This window comes from Panthera pardus, unplaced genomic scaffold (assembly GCF_024362965.1).
Source record: "Panthera pardus isolate Hobbes unplaced genomic scaffold, ASM2436296v1 HiC_scaffold_4, whole genome shotgun sequence".
Taxonomy (NCBI): Eukaryota; Metazoa; Chordata; class Mammalia; order Carnivora; family Felidae; genus Panthera; species Panthera pardus.
The window spans coordinates 14,367,674-14,389,807 of record NW_026526969.1 but is presented as its reverse complement, the minus strand read 5'-3'; the positions used below and the strand labels follow the sequence as shown (position 1 = coordinate 14,389,807).

At 59.6% G+C, this 22,134-nt stretch overlaps 2 protein-coding genes across 2 annotated transcripts in view; both read right to left on the bottom strand.

Moving 5' to 3' along the window:
• The window catches only part of MRM2 (mitochondrial rRNA methyltransferase 2), a 289,956-nt gene that overhangs the window by 204,363 nt on the left and 63,459 nt on the right, over positions 1–22,134 (bottom strand). The gene's annotated exons all lie outside the window — the stretch shown is intronic.
• Positions 12,839–14,319, bottom strand: GRIFIN (galectin-related inter-fiber protein). Its single transcript, XM_053894031.1, has 5 exons — positions 14,285–14,319; positions 13,979–14,197; positions 13,722–13,881; positions 13,260–13,426; positions 12,839–13,005 (listed from the first exon to the last, which is right to left on the bottom strand). Exons 1-5 carry the CDS (start codon positions 14,317–14,319, stop codon positions 12,990–12,992), a joined length of 597 nt encoding a protein of 198 aa, XP_053750006.1. The 3' UTR covers positions 12,839–12,989.

Sequence of the window (22,134 nt, the reverse complement as noted above, 5' to 3'; positions counted from 1 at the left end):
CGTGGTCCATGAGTTCGAGCCCCGCATCAGGCTCTGGGCTAATGGCTCAGAGCCTGGAGCCTACTTCCGATTCTGTGTCTCCCTCTCTCTCTGCCCCTCCCCCGTTCATGCTCTGTCTCTCTCTGTCTCAAAAATAAATAAACGTTAAAAAAAAATTTTTAAAAATAAAAAAAAAATGACTTTGTTGAGATGCAGTCAGCACAACATAAAATCTGTCGTGCGTGATTTCTAGTGAATTTACAGGATTGTGCAACCACTACCACGATCGGGTTTCAGAACATTTCTATCACACCAAACGCTTGCCCCAGCCTTCGACAGGCAGCCCCTGCTTCCACCTGAGTCCCTGGTGTCCGCGTCCATAAGTCTGCCTTTTCTGAACACTCACGTACATGGAATCCCACAGTACCCAGTCCTCCGTGTCCGGCTTCACCTAGCATCATGTCCTTGGGGCTCATCCTGGTCGCAGGTGTCAGGACCTCATTCTTTTCTTGTAGAATAGTATTCCATGGTGTGGATGGACCACATCTGGCGATTCCATTCCCCAGGTGACCGGCACCTGGATTGTGTCCATTTGGGGGCTCTTATGTAGATACTGCAATGAACATTCATATACTCGGTGTGTGGACCTATGTTTTCATTTCCCTCGGGCAGATTCCTGAGGGTGGAAATGCTGGGTCGTATGGTAAGTTCACGTTTAACTTTCTAAAGAAGCCGCCGCCGGGCTGCTTTCACAGAGCGAGTGTACAACGCGGGAGGCTTCCAACCGCCCCACATCCGTACCTGCACCTCATTACTGTCTTTCTCGATTAGCCCTTCCAGTAGGTGTGTCCTGGCAGCTCATCAAGGTTCTCATCTGCATTTCCCTAATGACTGATGATGCTGAGCATCGTGATGATGCCGGTAAGTAGGCTTATCAGTTCATATGTCTTCTCTGATGACCTGTCTGTTCAGGTCTTCTGCCCATTTTTACATCGGGTTATCTTCTTACTGACTCCTGTTTGTTTTATCCATATGTGTATATGGATGCGAGTCTTTTATCAGATATGCACTCTGAACGTATTGTTCCTCAGTTTATACTTATCTTTTCATTTTCTTAATGGTGTCACAAGAGAAATTTAAAAAAAAATTAATATTTATTTATTTTTGAGAGAGAGAGAGGGCAAGCAGGGGAGGGGCGGAGAGGGGACAGAGGATCCGAGGCAGGCTCCGCACTGACAGCAGAGCGCCCGACGTGGGGCTCGAACCCACCAACCGCAAGATCATGACCTGAGCCGAAGTCAGACGCTTAACCAGTTGGGGCACCCGGGTGCTCCAAAGAGAAATTGTTTATTTGTGGCGAAGTGCAGCTTATCGATTTTTCTTTTATGGATTGTGCTTTCTTGGTGCAATGTCTAACCCAAGATCATGGAGGTTTCTTCTGTTTTCTTACAGAAGTTTTAGCTGTTACGGGCAGCATTTTGATTGGTTGTGCGCGGTATAAAGTTTATCATTTGTTTTTTTTCAGTACCTGTTTGCTCTAGCGCCATTTGTTAAAAAGACTGTCCTTCCTCCGTCGAATTGTCTTGGTACTTTTGTTGAAAATCAACTGACCATAAGGGTGCCTGGGTGACTCAGTTGGCTGAGCATCCAACCTCGGCTCAGGTCATGACCTCACAGTCTGTGGGTTCGAGCCCCACACTGGGCTCCGTGCTGACAGCTCAAGAGCCTGGATCCTGCTTCAGATTCTGTGTCCCCCCCCCCCCCCCACCACCTGCCACCTGCTCCTCCCCTGCTCACTCTCTGCCTTGCTCTGTCTCTCAAAAAATGAATGTGAAAAAACATTTTTTTAATAAATTTTAAAAAATTAAAAATAAATAAATAAGTAAAAGAAAATCAACTGACCGTAAATACAAGGGCTAATTTCTGGATTCTCAGATCTGCTCCCCGAATCTATACGCCTGTCCTGTCTTGATTCCTGTGGTTTTATCGTAAGTTTGGAGGTTGGGTAGTGTTGATCCTCCAGCTTTGCTCCTCTCTTTCAAAGTTGTTTTGACTGTTCTAGGTCCTTTGAATTTCCATATAAATTTTGGGACCAGCTTGTCAATTCCTACCACCTCCCCACCCAAAAAACAAATCTCTTTGAGAAAGATTGCGTTGGATCTATAGATGACTTTCGGGGAGACTCGAACACGGAACGTCTCTCCATCTACTTAAATACTATTTTTAAATTCACGTTAGTGATGTTTATTCTTTTCAGGATACAAGACTTGCCCTTCTTTTGTCACATTTATTCTTTTTTTTTAATTATTAATATAAAAGATGTACCTCAAAAATGGCCAGAGGGAAGAGATGTGCCGGGCAAGCTATGGGGAACAGGTGCAGAGCCGTCCTGGAGTGCACCACTCTCCCCAAATCCCCGGGTGTTCACCACCCCTAGAAGCTCTCTGAACACCATCCTTTGGATTTTTATGAAGGCTTCACCTCGCAGGCAAGGCTTGCTACCTGTCACATTTATTCTTAAGCATTGTGTTATTCTTTGTGCTATTGTGGATGGAATTATCAATTACGTTTTCACAATGATCATTGCTTGTACATAGAACTCTAATTGAGATGCCTGGGTGACTCAGTTGGTTAAGCGCCTGACTCTTGATTTTAGCTCAAGTCATGATCTCACAGTTCGTGGGATCGAGCCCCGCATTGGGCTCTGTGGAGCCTACTGGGGATCCTCTCTCTCCTTCTCTCTCTGCCCCTCCCTGGCATGCACACATGTGCTCTCGTGCATGCACTCTCTCTCTCTCTCTCTAAGATAAACAAGTAAACATTAAAGAGAGATAGAACTATAATTGATTTCTTTTGTTTTTGATCTCATACCCTGCCACCTTGCTAACCTGGTTTGTTCAATTCTGGTAGCTCTTTGGGGGATTCCTGAGGATTTTCTACACAAAGGACCATGTCAGCTGTGAATGAAGGTAGTTTTTCTTCTTCCTTTGCAATCTGGATTTCTTTAGTTTCTTTCGTTTTAGTTCGTTTTATTTTTTCCTTATTCCACTGGCCAGAGTCTTCAGCATAATGTTGAATAGCAAGGATAACAGATATCCTTGGTTTGTTAGAGGGGGAAGAATTCAGCCTGTCATCCTTAAGTACAGTTATTAGCTGTAACTTTTCATCGATGCCTGTATCTGTTTGAGGAAATTCCTGTCTATCTCTGGTCTGTCACGAGTTTTTGTTACGGCTGGGTGTCAGTGTTTGTCAGATGCTTTTCCTGCATTTGTTGACACGATCATGTGGGTTTTGTCCTTTATTCTGTTAATGCAGGTTAATTGGGTTTTCAGCATTAAGCCAACTTTGCATTCCCGGAATAAGTCCTGCTTGGTCACGCTGTGGGGTCCTTTTTACATGTTGCTGCATTCGGTTTGAACATTTTGTTGAGGATTCTTACATCTGTGTTCGTTCCTGAAGACGTCCGCAGTTTTCTTCGGCTGGCTTTACAATGTTGCCCTTGTCCTTTATCTTGTGGTGAATCGGACATTATTTCTTCTTGAAGCGTTTGCTACAGTTTACCAGTAATGCCGTCGGGGCTGGACTGGCGCTAGCGGGAAGGTATGGGCGAAGCCACCCCAGCTCTCTTATGGCTTATCTGTGTACCTTCATCCGTTTGTGTCTTTGAATCCAAGACTTAGATAGCATACAACTGGATCTTAACTTTTTAAAGCATTAAACAATAGAGTCGGAAAACCTCTGCCTTTGGATTGGGATGTTTAGGCCCCAGTTTACACGTCGCGTAATTATTGACATAATCAGCGTCTGTCAACCTAATTCTGTGGCCCTCCAGTACTGACCGAGGGTCCTACAATTCATTTTGGTTCTGACCCTGTGGGGTCATCGCAGACCCCACAGGTGGGGGGCTGGGTCCCGTAAGCTGACATCAGCTGTGGGCCTGGGGTCCCCAGGCTGCGCTCACACACGGGTCTGACTTGGCTGCACGTTCGTGTTTCCCACGACCTCCCTCAGGTCAGTAATTCACTAGAATGACCCACAGAACACCAGAAAGCACCACACTCAGGATTGCAGTCACATGACGAGAAATGCAACTCCAGAACAGCCAAGTGGAGGAGACAGCATGGGCCAAGGTGCGGGGACGTGGGGCGTCAAGGTTCCACACGCTCTCCGGACGCACCACCCTCCCACCATACACGTTTCCACCTGGAATCTCCCCAGACCCCCTCTGTTTAGGGAGTCTAGATGGGGTCTCACTACTGAGGCATGGCTGATTAGATCATTGGCCATTAATGACTGGACTCGGTCTTGAGCCCCTCTCCCTTTCCTGGGGGACGGGGGGAGTGAAAGTTCCAACCCTCTGCCCCGAGGTTGGTGCCACCCTGCCATCCAGAGCCCTTCTCCCCACCCCATCAGCATAAACCCAGGCGTGGGCTGCAGGGGCTTATTAGGAGTAACAGAAGGTAACACTCAGGAAATCCTACAGGTTTTAGGAGCTCCGTGCCAGGAACAAAGACCAAAGGCACACACTTGATTATTCCACACTTAGGCTCACATCTTTCATTTTGCTGTTTACTTTCTATATGTCTCTTCTCTATATTTTCTTCCTCTGTTCCTCCTTCGCTACCTTCTTTCGTGTCTTATAAATATTTTTTAGTGTGCCATTTAAATTTCTCTGTTGATTTTTGTAACTGTATTTTTTAGTTTTTTTCTCATAGTGATCACCCTGGGGATTGCACGTGCCTCCTATCACAGTCTCTTTCTGATTAACACTGACTTCATTCCAGGGGTGCCTGGGTGGCTCAGTCGGTTAAGCGTCCAACTTCGGCTCAGGTCATGGTCTCACAGCCTGTGAGTTCGAGCCCCACGTCGGGCTCTGTGCTGACAGCTCGGAGCCTGGAGCCTGCTTCGGATTCTCTGTCTCCCTCTCTCTCTGCTCCTCCCCCGCTCATGCTCTTTCTCTCTCAAAAATAAGTAAAAACATATTTAAAGTTTTTTTAAAAATACTGACTTCTTTCCAGTAAAACCTAGAAACCTTGCTGCTGGTAACTGTGTCTCTCCCCACTGCCCCATGCTGTTGGCGATACACTACATCAGGGAGATGTATGCACGTGGTCTCGTACGTTGATGCACTCAGTTACCACCCCCAGCACTTTTCATTCTGTCTGTGGATTCGGGCTACCACCTTGTGTCACTTCTGTGCAGCCTGGAGGACTTCTAGCACTTATTGTGAGAAGGTCTGCTAGCAACGAATTCCCTTAGACTTTTCATACCTGGGAATGGTTTTACTGCATCATCATTTTTGAACGATAGTTTTGCTGGATATGAGATTCTGGGTTGGCTTTTTTTTTTTTTTTTTCCCCTTGAGCACTTTGACCAACTCATTCTCACTGTCTTCACCGGCTTCTCTGGTTTCTGATGAGAAGTGAGCCGCTGATCCTTTCGCTCCTGAACACGTGAGGATTCTTTTCCTCTTGCTGTCACGTACTTTTCTCCCCGGTTTGCTCGTGAACTGGTGGCGGCCACAGGCCAGCAGGTGCATGCAATAGCCCCGTCCTTGCAAACTTTGTTCGAGACCCGAGTCTGGGAAACAGAGGCATCAAGCAGCCTGCCCTTGCTGATCTGGGCGGTGAGAAGAAGGGTGCAGCCAGAAGACCCTGCAGGTGCCTTCAGTCTCTGAGAGGGGAGGGCAGACCCGGGATCGTCCACACTCCAGCACCACACCGCGCAGGGCAGGGCAGGGCTCCAAAGGAAAGCTGGCGTGTGCTGCGAAAGGGGCAGATGAAACCGTGTCCCCTCCCTCTGGATGGGGAGGAATTAAGGAAGGTGACAGTTTTCAGGGAGACGGCGGAGAGAAGGGCGTATGGGCAGAGTGGTCAGTGGGGCAAAGGTTTGGAGGCAACACTGTGCAAACACCGGGTGCTCTCCCTGCCTGGGGACAGGAGCACAGAGTGCGGGAGGGACTGCTGAAGCCCCTGGTGTTGGCTCACACGTGCTCGTGATCCAGGTCAGGGTAACCCTGACATTGCGCCAATGCTGCCCGGCAGAGGGTGGGCGTGCCCCCCGCCCGCCCCAGTGCCTGGTTGCTGCAAGCCCTGACTTGGAGCCTTGTCCCAAGGCTGCCCCAGACTCTCGGATGCACTTCTCCAGGCCTCCGTTTCCCCATCCACGAAGCCAGGGTGCACTCACCTTCCCAGAGCTGCCGAGACGCTGGAGCGTGGGAAAGTGCTCAGCTACACGTCCACGGCCGAAGACACGCCAAGGCCATTGTGCCAGCCTGGTCTCCTGGGCACTTGCCACACTCTGGCGCCCAAACAATGCCCGCCTCTGAGTGGAGCTGCGGGTGGGCCGTAACCATGGTGAAGGGCCCTGCAAGGCAGCAGCACCGACTGCCTGTCCAGGGCCAGCCCGGCCTGCGGCCCCGGTTACGGCTTTGTCCCTCGGGCTGGAACTGGTCCCGTGCGGGCTCAGAATGGCTGGCTGTCAGGGAGGGCAGCGCATACTGAAAAGATGCAGACACTTGGCTGGAGAGGGGTTTGAGGTTGACGCGAGGGTAGGGGCGCTGTCTCCAGGGTCCTGAAACCTGGTTTCAGGTTTGGGTGGGAGCACGGCCTGGGTCACTGTGCCTGCTGGCGGTGCCTTCCCCGCACGAGGAGCCTCTCCACACCCCCCCACGCCCTCTCCCTCTGTGCGGAGCCCCACGAGGTGCAGGGCCTTGGTGCCCCCGGAAGGAGGCTGCCTCTCCAAGTTCCGGGATGTTCCAGGCAGCTGGCCAGAGAACGCAGGGTCCCCTCTGGGCTTCCCCGGGCTCTCTCACAGCCTGGATGCGCCTTGGCCACTGGCTCTGCCCCCTTCCCACGAAGTGTGGGGCCTCTGCCAGGGTGCAGAGTAACCAACTCCTCTTCAGCCATGGGGGTCAGAGTCTCCCCAAAAACTCTTTACAAAGCCATGTTTGCAAACTTAAGACCTTATTTTTTTTTTTTTAAGTAAGAAGGAAAACAATAAAATCAGCACTGAATATTTCCAACTACAACCACCCTAATATCTAGAAGACTCTGGCGTGAAATTGCCTGGGTTCAAATCCCAGCTTTGCCACAGACATGCTGTGTGACCTTGGGCAGATGCCTCCCCTCTCTGTGTGTGAAACCCCTTATCTACGAAGACCACCACATAGGGCTCTTGTGAGGATAAGTGAGGTCATCGCTGAGTGTTTCGAAAGGACGCTTGCTCTCCTGAGCCCTGGGGGCCTGGCCCCGCTGTCTGTAGGACCCCACCCTCCACGGACCTCCCTGGCCTGACAAGCCTTGTCCCCCGGGTCCCACCAGGCCACCGGCCAGAGGGGATGACCCTAGGGTCAGGCATCCATACCAGCACCACCTCCTAGAGGAGAGCCGTCAAGCCCCCAAGAGCCAGGGCTGTGGGCTCCACCCAGTCAGCTGGGGGTCAGCGCACCGGGCTCCCTCGGTGACATCCGTGGTGCACTGGCACTGCACCTGGGGTGCCCTGAAGAGAAGGGGTGTGAACAGGGGGTGCTGTGCTCCCTTTTTGTCTACCCACCCCCACCTGCCCGGCAGTCCTGGGGACAGGGCAGAGAGGGGAAGCCTTTGGGTCTCATCCAGGAGGAGTTCTCCCAAGGGAAAAGGACCTCAGTGCCCAGGTGCAGAGAGGACATGATCCTCTGGCAAGTATCCCCAAGATGAGAACCCCCCCCATGTGCCCTCCCCCATCTCGGCCACCCTGCTTGGCCCACTTTCACCTCTGCCCCAGGCATCGCCTGCCTCAGGCACTGGGTAGAAGCCATAACCCCTGCCCCAACCCCTCCTTCCGGGGGTCCCTCCTGCCCAGGGTCCCTCCCCCAGCCCCACCCGCACATGTGCCCAAAGTGCCCCAGCGTCCCCTCCCCCTGGGTCCTGCAGCTCACGTCCTCCTGCCCGGGAGTCTCTGCGGCCACCTTGGGGGCAGGGGGGAGAATGGGAGGGTACCTCAGGGTCGTACTGTGCCTGCGGAGCAAAGGGCTGCTTGGTGCTGAAAAGACAGCTCCAGCGGCCGGGCCTGTGGAGTCTGGAGTCCCGAAGGAGGGAGCTTGGGAGGCCCGCCTGCCCCACTCGTGGCCTGTGCCTGTGCTGCCTGATGACCAGTGGGGCCCAGGCCGGGTGGGGAGGGAGCTGAGACCCGCGTCCAGGTCCTACCGCCGCCCCCCGCTGTTGTTCACACCTTGCCCCGCTTGCCCCTCTCAGTGCACCAAGTGTCCCCCGCCCGGCCGCCCCAGGGCCCCACAGCCCCCAGGCTTATGGAGGCAGCCGTTACCCCATTTTGCAGAAGAAGAAACCAGTTTTCAAAAAAGAGGCGTGAAAGAATACTGGACGCTAGTTAAGGATGTGTGTGCTGGGAGGTCCGGGTGCAGGGCAGGGTTGAAGTGCGCAGACACCCAGGACTGCTGGCCAGGGGGAGGCCGTGGAGACGGCGTTATTTCTGTATCCAGACAGCGTGTTTACGGGTGTTCGCTGAAAGCCACTTCCAGCTTCCACATGTTTGAAATTTTTCATGACAAAATGTCAGGGCGGGATTGAAAATGCACATTGATGCAGACGGGCACTTCAGCCTGCCGTCCCCTCCCCAGGTCCCTGGAGCCAGCTCCACAGCCCGGTTTCCGCACCCACCCCCCCCCCCCCTGCCCCCGAGATGCTCGAGGGAGACTCAAGTCTCCGACTACACGGGACTTCTGGCTGTGGACACCTGCAGGGCCCCAGTGATGGGGGTCCTGGAGCCTAAGAGCCCTTCCCTCTCACAGGGACTGCCCTGGGGCCAGAGGTAGTGATGGGTTTGCCACTCGAGGCCACCTCTGCCCTGAGCACATTGCCCTGGTAGCCCCAGCCCTCCTGGGTCGTGATGACACGTGGTCAGAGCTCAGCATCATGGGAGCCATACGGGGCCAGAGTGGTTGTAACTGAACCTGAAAGAAGAGGAGACATCCACGGCCTGGCAGGGAGCAGCTCGGCACGCAGGTAGCGGAGGGGCTCAGGCAGACCACATGTCCTGTGCTCACAGCCGCCCCATCTATGCATTCCGTCCTCCAGCCCGTGCCAGGTCCCGGTTCCACAGTGAATTACGCAGGTGGGGCCTCGCCGTTCTCAATGCCCTCGAGGCCCAGGCTCTCATTCTGGGGAAACGAAGAGTGGGTCTTTGCCGCTTGGATTTGGGGATGGGGAAGACCCGTGTCTGGAGCGCCCTCTGCTGGGTGGTCTGTTTCTCATGGGACCCAAGAGGTTCAAGGAAGGGGCTGGACTGGGGGGGGCTGGAAGGCACTCCCCACCCTGGGGTGTCCAGGTGAGGCAAAGCAGGACAAACGTTGGCTTTAGACCAAAGGCTCGAACTGACTGCCCCTGGGACCTTGCTTAGAAGTCAATGCTCGGTGTAGGCCTCACCATAGAGGCCAGTATTTAAAAACAGATTTCAGATAAGTTAACTTCAGATCTTTTAAACCCAGAAGATCTGCTCACTTGCACACTTCCCTGCGCACGGGTGGAGGGGGCTGAGTGTGGCGGAGTCTGCACCTTCCTGGTAGCCACAGACCTCACCAGCCCCTATTGCCTGCATGTAGTCACGTGGGCCCGTGGCCATTTGCACTCTCTCCTCCACCATCCGGAGGGCTGGTACCTTAGGCCATCCAGTGGCATCCGAAGCCTGTGGACCCATAGACCCAAACCTCCAGGGGCCACTTCCTCCTCGCCAAGGCTTCTGTGCTTCCCTAGACAGGCCAGGCCCAGTGAGTCCCCCTACACACACACACACACACACACACACACACACACACACAATGGAGAAGGAAACGGGTCCTCTGAGAGATTAGGCTCTGTTTTCCCAGAGCAGGGGGCTGCTCCGATTGACCTCTTTCGACTCCTTTGGCTTGAGTGCACCACCCTGCTGTCTTAGGGTCTCTGAAAGGCATCAAGGAATGTGTGTCCTCCTTCCAAGGAGCCTCTGTTGTGGCACAGAGGAGGGACAGAGATGCGGGGGGGAGAAGAGCAGGTTTAAGTCGACTCTAGAATTCGCTTCCAGTCACCAGGGAAACGGGCTGACGTGGTGGGTCATGACCTGCCTGTCCCTGGAAAGGTTTAGGTGGGGCCTGGTCCCATGTATTCACTAACTTAGCAGATATTTACTGGTGTGTGCGATGTGCCACGCATTGCTTCAGGTGCGAGGAATCCCGTGGTGAGCATCCCGCCCAGCTGGCTGTGTCCTGGCACTGAATGTCGGCGGGGGGAGGTTGCTGGGGGCCCTGTGACGTGGGAAATCCCGGGACCACAACGTGCCACTTGGGATGGAGGCCTGGAGAGTGAAAAGGAGAAAGCCAGGCTGAGTCCTGGGGCAGAGCGACAGGGAGGAGCTGGTGCAAAGGCCCTGAGGCAGAGACAGCACCGTGAGTCCCAGGATTGGAAGAGACAGATGAGCAAGGGGACGGATGAAGCCAAAGGTGGGGGAGGGGATAGCGTTTGTTCTCAGCTCTTGAGTTCAGGGACCAGCTACGGTGGAAGCCCGTATGACTCTGTGGCCCCTGCTGGGGGGTGATGTCTCTGGCTTGTCCAAGTCTCTGAGTGATGTTCCTCAAGTCCGTTGTTCAATTCTCCACTTATTCATTCATTCAGCAAATATGCCCAGAGCTCGCTGTGCTCTGGGGCGGCCAGGGCTGGGTGCTGGGCTGAGACCTGGTCCCCGACCCCGAGAAGAGGCAGTGTGACGGGGGTGGGGAGTAGAGGCAAGTGGAGATCAGGGAGGCCTTCCCAGAGGAGTTATCATCTGAGCTGAGGGACCGGCCACGGGACTGCCACACTACAATGGGACACAGTTACAGACAGGCCAGACAGGCACCCACACACAGTGTGCAGAGGGCAGGGGGGAGTCAGGACAGAGGAGGGCGTGCCACCTCTACAGCAGGACCCTCTGAGATCACAGCTCCCCGCACCCCCTTTCCCAGAGGGGAGACTGAGGCTCAGGAACGCAGTGGGTCTGGCGCCCTGTGGTCCGAATTGCCCCCTGGCAGCTTGTAGCCTGGAGTGGACGAAGGGCTGATTCAAAGCTGACTCAGCTCAGACCAGCGGTTGAGGGGCAGAGTGTGTGTGTGCGTGTGCATGCGTGAGATCTGTCAGACCTGGATTTTTTGGCTTCACCCCTCATTTGCTGAGCAAGCTTCGTCAAGTAACTGGACCTCTCTGAGCCCGTTTGGCCCAGATCTTGGGAGACAGCGTGGGCCTGGCCCTTGGTAGAGCCCAGCAAAACTCGCACGCGGCATCTGACTCTGAGCCTCAGGCCATCCCCGGGCCCAGTGCTCCCCCCCCCACCCCCCACAGGAAAAGACAGCCTGGCATCGTCTTTTACTTTTTCCCCCTCCCACCGTGCATTGCTACTGGGGAGACAACTCTTCCCCATGAGGGGAGCCTTTTGTCTGCAGGGAAACTGAGGCCCAGAGAGGGTGTGCAGCCAGCTCAGGTCACAAAGCAGGGGCCTGGCACCTTGAGCAGGGAAGCCGCCGTCGCTGGGCACAGAGTCCCCAGGAGCAGAAGCGGCCTGGCCCGATCACAGACGCAGACACGTGGGTGACCCCCTTCCCGCCACCCCAGTCCTCCCCAGGGTGCATGTTGGCCTGCCGGCCCCTAGCTTCCCAGTTGACACAAAACACCAGGCCTCCCCCAGGCGGGGGGGCGGGGCGGGAAGGGGCTCCTGGGCCAGCCGGGCTGTGGCCACAGGCAGGGAAGTGCACGGAGACAGGAAGGAAGCGGCACCCCTGGAGTCTGGGGCCACCATTGTCTCACCTGGGGGTGGGGGGGCCGAGACGGCCCCTCAGCTCAGGACGGCAGCGAGTCAGGCCGCTGGGCTGTCCCCTCTCTGGGCCCCACCCCGCTGCCACCTTCTCCACACTAGTCTCAGTGTCCCTGTCTAGAAAACCTCAGAAGGCCAGTCTGACAAGTGCCGGCCAGCCAGCCCGCGCTCCTCCTGAAACAGCTCATCTGAGCCTCCCTGACGACTCCCTATGAGCGGAGGGCCCCTGTTGTCCCCCGAAGTTCAGGAACTTGCCCAAGGTCCCACATCAGGGCAGCGGGGCTGGGGCTCAGATCCAGGCAGCAGGTTCCGAAGTCCAGGGCCTGAACTGCTCAGCCTTCCTGTCTGCTGCCCTGACCTGCTTTTCTTTAAATAATTACTTGTTAAGCCTCATCCTGGGCTGTGACATCACCTATTTAATTCAGAGAGATGGGTAAACAGACAGTAGATAGATGATAAATCCATAGATAAGGAGACGCATATATGCATAGATACGTAGATGGTAGATAGATGAGCTGGGTCTGAAGCCAGCCCTGGAGGACGGCCAGCTGCACTCAGTGTCCCCAGACGCGGCCCTCCAGGGCTCCCTCCCTTCCTCTCCGCCTCTGCCCCCCCCCCCTGTTTTCACACACACACACACACACACACACACACACACACACACAGAGCAGGGCTGGGAGCACGTCTCATTTCCAGGTGGGACGAGGAGAAACAGGAAAGACTCCTTCCTTCCCCGCAACAGGAAGCAGGGCGAGGAGGCTACAGACCTCCCAGCAGACTGTCCTCACTGGGCAGGATGCGCCCCCAGGCTGAGCCACAGGGCTGCGTGCCCAGTGGCCTTGCAAGGGCAGCTGGCCAGGAGCCCCCTGTCCTCTGATGTCATCTGACACCACTCCCAAGGGAAGAGGGGAAGAGGCGAGGGGTCAGACCATCCCCAGGGCGGAGGTCTCGGGGAACACCCCTGCCCCCATCTCGGGGGGGTGTCTAGGGCTGCACCCATCACCCACCTCACCCCGTCCCATCCCCCTTATAGCAGCCAAGCCCCTGCAGCCTGCTCAAACTTTATTGAAGGTGGAGGTGGAGTGGGGAGGGGCCCAGAAGCACAGACCACCAGCCTCCCCTCCTCCCCCAGGGTGGGCTCCAGGGACAGGAGACAGCTGATGGCTTAGGCTCCTTCCGGGGACTTCAGGCGCAGCTCAGTGGCCCCCATCCCTGCAAATATCCAAGACACCCGCCTCAGCCCCCGCCCAGACCCCAGCACGGCCTCGGGGGTGGGATGTGGACAGGGGGCCCTGCCCCCTCGGGCTTGCAGAGGCGAGGGGCACCGGGGCCGGGGGACTAAGCCCACAGCCTCCCTCCCAGGCTGATGGGGCCTGATGGGTCCTGGGGACAAGGATGCCCAACACAGTCCCTGCTGAGCTGGGCAGGGGGCGGAGCTGGGTGGCTGGGGCGTGCGGGTGCATTACCACCAACTCAGGTCCCTCCTGGCCAGCTCCACCTGGGCCAGGCGGTGGTCACTCAGCACCTGTACCCGGGTGATGCCCGCCAGCGGCCGGTGGCGGTGTGCGAACTGTAGCACCTTGTGGTCCTGGGCGTGGACGTGGAAGTGCTCCGCATCTGAGCTCACCTCCATCTGGGGACGGGAGGCCGGTGACCCACGGGTCCCCTCACCAGCCCCATCACGCAGGCCGGCCCCGGATGGGAGCTCTGGCCCCCCTCCTCTCTCTGAGAAGTGCTCCCACCCACACCCAGCAGTGAGACTTCCAGCTGGCCGTCTCCCCGTCAACATCCATGATGAGCCGGGGGCACAGGACATCTGGCGCAAAGCAGCCGGACAGCCCAGATGCCTCCACAGGTACCCCTGAGCCCGGCCCCCCCCCCCAGGGCTCCCTTAAACCCACGGGCCTCCCCTCCCCTGCCCCCGGCACCTCAAAGGGCTCCCCCAGCACCAGCGGGAAGACGCCAGACACCTCCTCCTGGCCCCAGCGGCCACCCTGGAAGGTGTTGCCCACCATGGTGGCGCTGGAGAAGCGGGGCTTGACATGGAAGGCAATGTCCCCCGCCTCAGACAGGAAGTTGATCTCAAACCTATGGGGGTGTCATGGGGGTTGTGAGACAGCAGACGGCTGGGAGGTCACCCACCCAAGGCCAAGGGGGGGCCCCCGGGGAGGGCGGGGGACCTTACTTGTCCTCTCCAGAGTCAGAGTGTCCCTGGACCAGCAGGCTCCAGCCCGGGGCCAGGCCCCCTGCACAGAAGGCTTCAAACTGCGTGCAAAAGGGGGGGCAGGGTGTACCCCACTTGTCCAGGGGGCCCCAGCATGTGCTGTTCCCCAGGACCCTGGCTCTCTGAGCAACGTTCCTTCCCGGCGGGAGGGTGGGGGCCCTCCCCTCCCAGCCTGCAGGCCTGGGGAAGGACGCCGGGGACTCGGGGAGTCTCCCCCACCCCCGCCTGGGCCCGCTCCCTTCTCACCCACCTGCAATGCCATCTCACCGCCTTCTGCGCGTGGGGAGCATGAGCGAGGGCATATAGGCAGGGGGGCGGGCGGGCTGGGCGAGGTGTAGGAGCCCCACCCCTGGGACGGGCGACAGGAGGCTCCGCCCCTCCCTGCCCCACCCCCTGCTTCGGTCCCCATTATCAGCAGGTCCGTCTTTCCAGTAAGAGAGACAGGGTAGCTGGCCCTGGCCCCCTCCCCACCCCACGTCCCTTTTTAGGGTCCTTCGGAGGGGTCCCAGGAAAGCGGCTTCTGCCCCCACCCCCAGCCTCTTCCTCCGGGCTCCCAGGGACCCAGACTCTCATCTCTGCTCAAGTGAGGTGGGGGGAGGGGAGGCAGCCTGCCAAGCCTGCCTGGGTCTTCTGGGGGCTGAGCCTGTGCCCCCCAGCCCGGCCCAGCCTCCCCTGGCTGCCCGCTGCGGCCTCCAGCTGGCCCCATGGGGCCCTGTGCTGGGATTAGGCTGGGGCTGTGGTCAGCGCATTCCAGGGCTCTGGCCGATGGCGTGGGGAGAGGGCCTTTCCCACACCCCGGCGCCCCTCCTGGCCTGGTGCCCCAGCCCCTATCAGCCGAGCTGGGGAGGGGGCCGGACTGGGATCCCCACCGAGCATGTCGGGGAGACGGGCGGGGTCTCCCCAGGCTTTCCGGGCCGCCGTGGGGCTGCCCGGCTGGACTGTCCAGGGAGCTGGCCCAAAGAGGGAGCAGGCTGGGTCCATGGAGCACGGGGCTCTGCGTATGGTGCGCGTGCAGGTGGGTGTGCAAGTGTGTGGTTGCGGGTGAGCGTGCTGTGAGTGTGCAAGCATGTGGCGTGGGTAGGTGTGCAGGTGAGCGTGCGAGTGTGGTACAGGTGAGCATGCAGGTGAGCGTGGGATCCTGTGGCTGCGCAAACAAGTGTCCGGGGATGTGTGTGCCCATGCGTGTGCGAGGTGTGTGCGAGGGCACGCGTGTGTGGCTCTGCCGTTTCCCTGCCCAGCGCGTCTCGGGGGGCCGGGCCCTCATCTGGACGCCCAGTCCCCCGGGGTAACCCAGCGCCTGTAACCCCCCGGTTCCCACCCTCCCCCTGACCCCTGGGGGCCCCGCCTGGCCTCCCCCGGGAGCGGGCCAGGCCTGGTGAGCGAGGCGATGCTAAGGCAGGGAAGGGACCCGGAGGCGGCGCGGGGCACGGGGCCTGCAGGGGGCAGTCCTGAGCAGGGAAGATTCTGCCAGAGCGTTTTCCTGCCTTGGTGTCCTGGCTCTGACACCCTGCCTGCTGCCCAGAGCCTCGTCCCACCCCGGCCTGGCCGGCCGGGGATCCGCAAGCCGCAGACCCCGCGCACCTGCCTCCACACAAGGACCACAGAGAAGGGAGACCCCTCCACAGTGGCCCGGCCGGAGGGTGAAGCCCAGTCCTGCCTCCCCTCCTCCATGTCCTGTCCCCTGTCCATGGGATGCTGGGACTGGGCGCTCAGGGGTCCAGGACGCTTGAGCTAGTAGCCCCTGGGCCTCAGTCTCCCCAGCTGTGCACTGGTCTCAGCAGTCCTGCTCCGCCTGCCGACCTCAGCTCTCTGCACCTGTGCCCTGGTGGGGGCAGGGGGTCCAGAGCAGCTCTGGCCGGACACAGGAACCTGGGCCATTGTCGCCTCACTTTGGGGTCAGCAGGGGCACTGATGGCGGGACCTTGGGCGTCAGCTGCCTGGAGCCCTTGCCAGGCATCAGGGGGCCTGTGAGCAGGGCTCGTCCCCCAGAATCCCTGCACAGAGGCCTGGGGAGGGACCCCCCGCCCCAGGGGTCCCTGCAGCCCCGTCCCTCCCTGAGTCTCAGCCTCCCCATTTGGGCAGTGGGGCTTTGCAGGTAGTGGGCGGGGGAGAGGGCCTCGCCGGGGCAGGGGACGGAAAGAGACAGCGAGCTCTGGTGTGGCTGGCCCAGCCCTGCAGGGACACCCCAATGTTGTGGCGTCCCGGTCAGACGACAGCCAGGCTTCGGGGCTCAGGGGCAGCCATGGGAATTGCCCCCGCCCTGACTTGCTGGCTAGCGGGCCTGGGTGCTGTAGCCTGGGCCCTGGGAGCAAACAGACCTGCTCCGCCAGGCGCCACCCCTCCCTTTCCCGGATGCGCGGTTTTGCCCCAGGGTGTTGTTGACTTTCCTCGGGCTGCAGGAGGCGGCAGGATCTCCACCCAGTTAGGAATTTCACCAGGACTCACAGCCCCTCATCCAGTGGGATGGGGGATGTCAGGGTTGGCTTCCTGGAGGAGGGGGCACCTCGAGCTGGTCTTGAGGAATGAGTAGCACCGAGAAGGCAGCACAGGGACATCGACTCAGGAAGGATCTGACCCACCTCGGTGGTCCCAGGGCCATCGACACAGGTTCCACGGGACAATTTGAGAGGGCAGCACACCCTCCTTGGGCCTCCTGGAGCCGGGCATCATTGCGTCCACTGGCGCAGTGGACAGACCACTGAAAGAGGCTCCCAGAGCCCACGGAGAGGGGTGGTGACGCCAGAACGTGGGTGCAGCCTCCGGACTTACCAGTCCAGTGCTCCTTCCAGAGCCCCATCCGCTTGTGTCCCTGCCCCCACCCCAGCGCCAGCACCTGGCCAAGCCCACCGGTGGGTGATTCCAGGCATGGGGCCCTGGCTGCTGGGGGTCTCCAACCAGGCCAGGCCGCCCTCCCGTGACCCCCACCCCATCCCCAGCCCGCATCTGGAACCGCTCGCTGGTGGTGAGGTCAGCACGGAAATTCTCAGCCCCCGCCTGGCAAGGGCGCAGGGACGGCGCTGGAACCGGGCCACAGGGCTTTGGGCTGCCCTCCCCCTGGTTGGGTGCCTGCTGGCCTTTAGCACATAGCGGCTCGCTCTTTCCCTCTGGGTCAGCACCTCTGGGTCAGCAGGGAGACCGAGCCCAGCACGGAGAGTGAGGGCAGTCAGGAGGCACCGTGCCACCGTTGCACAGGTGGGGAAACCAAGGCCCAGGAACCTGCGCAGGCAGCAGCCTGGGGCACCGAGTGCCGGCCTCCACTGCCCCGTGGAGACCCCTCGTAGGCCCTGCTGGAGGCTGGGAAGGGCTGACCCGGGGCTGACAAGGACCCCAGGGCTCTCGGGAGGGGACGGCAGGGTGCCCACTCCCTGGGGCTCCCTTGCCTGGCCCTCTGGAGTCCCCTACCAGCCACGCCAACCACTACCAGCCCCGAGTTCCACACTCTCACGGCTTAGCTGCGTCCCCCCTAAACCCTCCTGGCGCTCTCCCTCCTCTGAAATCACTCTCACTCAGGACCGTGGTCATTTTCTCCCCAGGGCACTCAGGGAGGCCCCGCTGAATGCCAGGAGGGAGGAGGCAGGTCCTCCCACTGCCCCCGGGCACACCCGGGCACACACGAGATTCTCCGGAAATGCAATGACCCCGGGGACGGAGGCTCCGGGCCCAGGGAACTTAGCCCGTCATGGTCGCGGTGGCTGTCACTTCTGTGCGCTCAGTGCTGTGCTAGGCGCCGGCCGCTCTGCCTTGCTGCCTTGCCACCCCCTCGCCGCTGACGGAGGGAGGCAACTAGCTGCTCATTTAGTTGCTCGCGACGCATACTTGAGGTTCACGACACAGACAGGCAGACACAGGCCGTGCCCTCACAGGGCTCCTGGTGTCTGTGGGAGGTGGTCAGGCAGCAAATGACACACCCCCCGTCTCTTTATCGAATTGTCTTCATGCAGGATCCTAAGGGAAGTTCTGAGGAGTGACCGTTGTGTACGGGGAGCAGGGGTTGGCCTGATACGGAAGGACTGGAGAGACTTCCCGCAGGAGCTGATATCTGAGCCGAGCCCAGAAGAGGAGGGGCTCACCAGAAGAAGGGATGGGGGGTGGGGGGAGAGCGTGGCCAACAAAGGAAACAGCATGTGCAAAGGCCCTGGGGAGGCCAGAGCTGTGGGAGTGTGGAAGGGCCAGGATGGGGCTGGGGAGGCATGTCCCTCCCGGCCCCACCTTTGCTGCCTGGCTGGGGCCCAGCCCTTCCCAGCCTCCCCTGCTGGGCACCACTTTCCCTTCCCCTAATTTGGCGGGGCACTGTTTCTGGCCAAGCCGCCCACGGGTGCCTGGCCATTGTCCCTGTCTCCTGCTTCCCGCCCTTGAGTCTCTTATCACCCAGAGAATCTGCTCGTTTGGGGGCATTTGGGGGCCGATAAGGTTTTACTGGAGCCAGTGCCGCTCGGGCTGTCCTTTCTGACGCCACCCCTCCTGGCCGGTGGTGTCTGAAGGGCACTCAGCAAACGTGGCCTCCCTCCTGCAGGGGCCCGGGGGGCTGCCCCTCCTGTTCCACACCTTTCCCTCCACAGCCTGCAAGTCAGGGCAGACCCACCTGCTTGTGACAGACCCCTTTCTGGGCCTCAGTTCCTCCGAGGTTGCCAAGTGGGTCGTGTGCGTGGCCCGTTTGCTCGGCCAGGGGACAGAAGCGAGGCTTCCTTTGGCCCGGTGGGGAGGGGGGAGAGGATGGCTCTGTGGGCAGTCCGGGCCGCTGAGATACCAGCTCTGCAGGTGAGGCTGGTGTCGCCCTCTCCCCAGCGGGCCTGAGCCTCGGGCGGCGAGTGGAGGTGCCCCGCGGGGAGGGCAGGACCCCCGTCTACCGGGAACCCAGCCCCGGCCAGGCCTTAGCCCCCGCGTTCCCACCACCCCCTGCGAGGGGAGCACCCCTTCCTCTCTCACTTCCCATTTCACAGATGTGACAGCTGAGGCTCAAAGGGGAGGTGTGACCACCCAGGTCCTCGCAGCCAGGTGCCGCTGCAGGGGGGGGGCCAGGATTTGGGGGGAGGACAGAGCCTCCCCTGCGTCCCCCACTCATTTTCCAGCTCCCACAGTGAGGCTCCTTGGCTCTTACCCATTCCTCCAAGCGCGTTCACGTCTGTTCACAGCTCTGCTGGGCCAGGGTCTCCGTTTTACTGACGGGGAGACTGAGGCCACCGTGCCCGTGTCCCTGGTGGGTTACTGTTGCCGAAAACCCTCAAGGGGTCACGTGGGAGCCCCGTCAAAAGGATGTGCCGCAGGGACCGTGAAAGCCCTCGGTGGGCCGCTGGGGAGCGGGGGGCTCAGGCAGAGGCTTCCCCGTGGCCCCGGCCCGGGCGGATGGGGGCCTCGCTGGCGCCGCGGGAGACTCTTGGGCCTCTGCCAGCAGTGTGCCCGCTGGCAGCCCTCTAGAGGGAGCTCAGCTGGCCTGGACGGGGCGCCAGAAAGCCTGTCCGGGTGCCGGGGCCCTCGGCCAGGCGTAGGAGGCCCTGTGCCGGGCAGGGGCTGGGGGCCGGCCGTGCGGGGCGGCGCGGGGGTGGGGGGCATCTGGCCCGGAGGGGGTGCTGTGATGATTTCTCCAGATGGGCGCTGGGCCCCGCCGCCCCGCAGCCCGGAATCGAGGGAGGGAGAGCCAGGAATCCGATTAGATGAGAAAGTGGCCGCGTGGGGTGACGGGGCTGGGCCGCAGGTCGCCTCAAGGTGGGGGGTGCAGGAGCCGCCAGGGCCCCGCGGCCCTCGCCCAGCAGAGTCGGGGACAACCAGGGGAGCACGGGACACCGGGTGTGGGTTCAAGCCCCCGCTTTGCACAGAGGGGGCCTCGTCATGCTGCCGTGTGGCCTGGAGTCGTGGTCCCCCGTGGGTGGGGATGATGCTGGGGGAGGGCCCAGACCCCACAGCTCCCCTTCCCTCATCCCCAGACGTTGACAGAGCATCCGCTTCGTGGCCTTGTGGGGGGCAAGACAGTCACGTATTGCAGCGGGAGAGACGGGTAATAAATAGCTCAGCAAGTACATGGAACCTTCTAGGTGATGGTATGTGCTAGGACGCAAACAATAGGACAGTGGCACAGAGCTGGCCGGGCCTGTTTGGTAGCACTGACCACCAGCTGAAACGGGTTTGCAAGATTCAGGGCATAAAAGAAAATCTCAATAATTTTTATACCGGTCGCTTTTTTTTTTTTAATGTTTATTTATTTTTGAGAGACAGTGCGAGCGGGGGAGGGGCAGAGAGAGAGGGAGACAGAATCCGAAGCAGCTCCAGGCCCCGAGCTGTCAGCACAGAGCCCGACGTGGGGCTCGAACTCACGGACCACGGGATCATGACCTGAGCCGAAGTCGGACGCTCAACCGACTGAGCCCCCCAGGTGCCCCTATACTGATCACTTGTTAAAGAAAAATATTTTTGGATACAGTGGGTTAAATAAAATATATTAAAATTAGAGGTTTCTGGCCGGCTCAGTCAGTTGAGCATCTGACTTCGGCTCAGGTCATGATCTCACGGTTCGTGGGTTCAAGCCCCACCTTGGGCTCTGCGCTGACAGTGCGGAGCCTGCTTGGGAGTCTCTCTCTCCCTCTCTCCCTGCCCCTCCCCTGCTTGTGCTGTCTCTCTCAAAATAAATAAACTTTTAAAAAATATTAAATTTCCACCTGTCTTAAAAACTGTGTTTTCAACTGGCCACTAGAAAACATCAAGTTACATTTGTGGCTGGCGTTCTGTTTCTACAGAACAGTAAAGAACGGAGGTGGTAGGAGGGGAGTCGTGGGGACACTGGGGCCATGGCTGGGAGGGGGCTCTCAGGGGAGGTGACCGCTGCCCTGAGACCTCATGTTGAAAAAGACCTGGCCCAGGAGACCGAGGAGGAATGAGCCAGGCAGAAGGAAGCGTCTGTGCAAATGTCCTGAGGTAGCAAGCAGCTAGGAGGCCGGAGCGTGGGAGGGCAGGGCAGGGGCGTTGTGAGGCGAGATTGTGGAGGTGACTGAGGCCACATCTGTGGGAGGGACAGACGTGTGAAGATCCTTCGGTGTCCCCCCAGGGCAGGACCAGCTGGTAGGGAATGAGTTGCTCCGGGTCTGCCTGCCCCCACCCTGGGACCCTCTCAGGTGGGCCCCTGCCACCCTCTCCCCCAGACACCAGGCTGTGTCCCCACAACCGCTACACGCCCCCTCCCGCTCAGGCTGACCCCTGCTGGCTTCCAGCGCTCCCGCCAAGACTCGGGAAAGGCCCAGGGGAGCCGCCAGCTCCCGAAATAACCTCACACCAGTTCCAGGACATCTGCGGAGGGGCGGAGTGCTGGAACCCAGGGCTGGGAGAGCCCTCGCGGGGTGAGGGCTGGGAGCAGGGACAGGGAGAGGGGGACAGGGACGCCCAGGGACACCCCCAGGCCAGGCGGGTCTCCCGGGGGGGGGGGGGGATGCACCCCTGAGTGGAGGTCTGGAAGGTGGGGCCCGGGTGGAGGATTGGGGCCAACACGGGCCCCCTGTGGGACCCTCCGAGGTCTTCATGGCCTGTCTCCTCGCCCCCCACCTTCCCAGACGGGAAACGGGTGCACAGAGGCCGAGCACTTGTCTGAGGGCCCCGGCACACGAGTGGCAGGCCAGGCGCCTTTCCCTCTGTGTCCTTCGCACACTCGGTCACCTCCCTCCCAGCTGGCCAGCAGGCTGACAGAATGTTCTCCCCCTGCCCTGGGTCCCCAGAGGGCCGGGACTGTCCTCTGATCCATGTGGCTAGTGGTGGCCGAGCCTGTGGAATTTCCCCAGCCTGAGGAGCGGTGGGGGCCGGGGAGAGCCATGCGGGGGTGGGGTGGGGAGACTGAGGCAGAGAGGGGCTGCCTGGGGAGCCCGGCCCTCCCCGACCCGGGGCCCAGCCTGGGATTCTGGGAAGAGGCACTGAGGGGTGGTCCTTGGAGATTAAACGGCCTCTCCTACAAGACCCCACGCCCCGGGTCCACGTGACCACCCTTCCATCCGACACACATCTGGACGCTGGCTGTGTGCTGGTGGCCAGGCGGCCACAGTGGGCAAGGGAACAATCTAGAGGGAAGACCAAGGCCATCTGAGCAGAGGGGAGGTGGGCAGCCACGGACTGGCCAGAGTCGGCGTGGTCAGGGCCAGGAC